The sequence below is a fragment of the Cynara cardunculus genome (assembly GCF_001531365.2).
Source record: "Cynara cardunculus var. scolymus isolate 2C chromosome LG 17, CcrdV1, whole genome shotgun sequence".
Lineage (NCBI taxonomy): Eukaryota > Viridiplantae > Streptophyta > Magnoliopsida > Asterales > Asteraceae > Cynara > Cynara cardunculus.
Window position 1 is genome coordinate 24,834,614 of NC_037544.1, and position 3,188 is coordinate 24,837,801.

At 34.2% G+C, this 3,188-nt stretch overlaps 1 protein-coding gene across 1 annotated transcript; it reads right to left on the reverse strand.

Annotated features, from left to right (window-relative positions):
• Positions 1-1,649: 1,649 nt before the first annotated feature.
• On the reverse strand, positions 1,650-2,384 carry LOC112499923 (protein FANTASTIC FOUR 3-like). The gene has a single exon (XM_025103190.1). It carries the CDS (start codon positions 2,382-2,384, stop codon positions 1,650-1,652), a length of 735 nt encoding a protein of 244 aa, XP_024958958.1.
• Between the last annotated feature and the right edge of the window lie 804 nt (positions 2,385-3,188).

Consider the following 3,188-nt stretch of genomic DNA (forward strand, 5'->3'; position numbering starts at 1 on the left):
GGTGCATAATATATTTTATTCTCTATGCAATTAATGTTCATATGAGACGGTTTCATTAATATATGGTTTATTGGCTTTTTTTATTTATGATGAAACATGTTCATGCACTCGTTTCATGATGATGAAACATATTCATTTTCAAGTTTCATGRTGATYCATGTTGCATTGTGTGTGATGATGATCCGTTTATTCGGATACTTGACAATGAAACGAGTTCATTTACAATTGGTTAATGACCGTTGAACTCGTTTCATGGCCAACCACGTTGTAGAATTACGTAGGGGGTCCGTTCAATGGATGTAACGTGTTAATGATAATAAAACGGGTTCATAATGTAATTGAACAGTTAATCATGAACCGCTTTAAGACATGAACAATGATGTTGTAVGTGAATGGTTAAGTTGATGAAATGGTAAATGAAACAGGTGCATAGACAAAATCGATTCATCATTGCAAAAAATGGATGAGATTCAATATCAAATGAGGATAATGAAACTAGATATTGCATAATAATAAAATTTAATAAGCGCATTAAACAATGAAAAATTTTCATTAACTAAAATGTAACGAATCCGTCTACAAGTAAATTAAGAAAAACGAAATATGATAATTTATTTTAATTTTTTATGAAATTATTCATTATACATTAGTGAATATGTTGTGTTTTGATTTTGATATAACTTATTGATGGATATTATTTTAAAAAATGTTAACATTAAAATAGTATAATACTTCACAAAGTGAATCAATTTCATTAATAATATAATTTACCTGATATGGTTGCCTTGAATAAAAAATACTATGAATTAAATTTGTTTACCGATTCTATCCTTATTGATGAAATAAAATAAATATTAATTATTTTTTAATTTTTAATTTCCTAAAATAAAGTAATGTAATCTTAGCCATTGATCAAAAAATGAATGGATGAGATTGGTTTACACAGTTTACACAAATGGGTCAAGTTTTTATTTGAACGCTCCTCTATATATATATATATATATAATACGGGTTAAAGGGAAAAAAGTTCAGCAAGTGGCTTGAAAAACTGGTCTTAGTTCTCTCCAACCGGCAGTCAAGGACGGTTTACCCCATTCAAAATGTTTTGAAAATGAAATATTACGATCCTTACGTCAATCAATGAATTTGGATCCTGAAATCTTGGATGATGTGAACTCATTTACGTTTATATCTATTCAAAGTACGATACTTGGTATAAACTTGACTCGTTTTTCAACTCGTGTAGGGTCCTAATCGATACCTAAATTGGAAAACCAAATCACCTTGTACGTTTACCCTACAATCATACCCGATTTCCGACCACTCTCCCTCCCATTGAAGAGAGTGAAAACGACCCATAAAGCATCAATCTTTAGAATCCTCAAAAGATTGTATCTTGGTCATCAACTCATTTCTTTCAACCACCTTGCTATTAATTAAGCACATGGGGTTTGAAAATTGGGATCATGGTAAAAAAGATCGAAACTTGAGTAAATATATCCTTCCAAACCCACTGTTATTTCATTCTGGAAAAGCATGCAAGTCAATATATATATATCCTATTTTTTTTGTTACAACGATGACGTTCTCTTGCTAAAAAGAGTAAAAAGCGGTTAAGTTTGATGGTAAGTTTAATGATTTCGATAGATCTAAGAAGTAGCGACCCAACAGGAAGCTGGCTCCCAATGACAGCATATTCCTTTGTCTCCATGCTCATCTTCGTTGCACCTTCTTAGCCTTTGAAAATTTTCAACTACGACATTTCTTTCCATCTCCCCCTCACTCTTCTCTACATCGTTCATGTCATTTTCTTGACCTTTCGTATCGCAATCACCTTCTTCGCTCTTCCAACACGTCAACCGAAGTCGACCATGGCTCCTTTCGGCTCGTAAACAACTGGTTCCCAATGATGTCTCCATGGCTTCAATTATTAGCCTCCCTCCTTCACGGTGTGGCCTAACTTGAAACGGTTTAGACCCACTCATCGTCGTCAATGGAGGTGGAAAGCTTCGCGAAGACACCTTCTTCGACTCCACCGGTTCTCTTCGGCCCCTTTTGACAGATAAACTCGATGCTGGGGAGGTGAATATGGCATCGTCCTCACTTGTATCACTGCCTGATTCACTACCTAATCTTTCAGTACAAAGTTCGAGGCTTTTCTGGCTCAGCTTCAAAGATTGGTTATGAAGATATGTGGCATCTATATAAGAATCCTCTACGGGTTTCTGGGATGAAGGAGATTGGAGAAAACTCCAACCTCCAAAAAGGGTTTTTTGGTTGCAAGATTTGGGTGAAACCAGTTTGAGTCGCATGGTTGTTGCCTCTACGACATGAGAGGAGTCCATGGAAGGTTGGGAAGCTTGTCGATAGACGATAGTAGACATGTTTTTGTGTGAGGGATATGAGAGAGGCTGAGGGTAGGGTTGAATTTATAGGGTGGAAAAGTGGTGACAGAAGATGATGTTAGAGTCTGGGTGGCAATGGAAAACCTTTTTGCACCACTTGATATTATATAATCACAAGTCTGCCACACGGTCTCATAATTTGATTCGTTTAAAAATAATTCCAACATTTATTTGTGAAATAGAATCAAAGTCGCTATATATATATATATATATATATTAAAGCTAAAATGTATTCAAATATAAATAGTTTGGTTTATTTTTTATTTAAGATATTTGGATTTCTTTCTCTTAATTGATATAATAAAGTTTTTTTTATTTCGTGCTTATTTTGATCGGTAACATCTTTATCTTATTGCATTCGTTGACATTAATATTCGTTCACGAAAGGGTCACAACAAAGTGAATGATAAACTTGGTATCCATGTGGTCGTCTAACGTACTTTTCCTATTTATAACACTGAACTTTACTCCAAATCTAGAAATCGTCCCTCAAACACATTGTTTACACCGTGGTGGTTCCAATTTATTCTTTCTTTTTATAACATTGGGGTCTCTCTAGTTAACATCGTTAACTTAGGGCATGTTGGTTAGTAGCTTAATGAGACTCACTTTTTGATTCAGTCAACTATACATGACTGCTTATAAGTAGTGAGTTAATGATATAGAAAGTGGTCTATTCAATAAGCTTTTAGGGGAGTTCTATGCAGAAAGTCAAGTCTTTTTCATACATGTCTCTCCCAATTAAAAAATATGTTTCTTCCATCTACGAAAAAACTCTTCCAA

What these genes read in the sequence shown, in the direction of transcription:
- LOC112499923 (XM_025103190.1), bottom strand. Translation starts at nt 2,384, where the DNA reads ATGTCTACTATCGTCTATCGACAAGCTTCCCAACCTTCCATGGACTCC.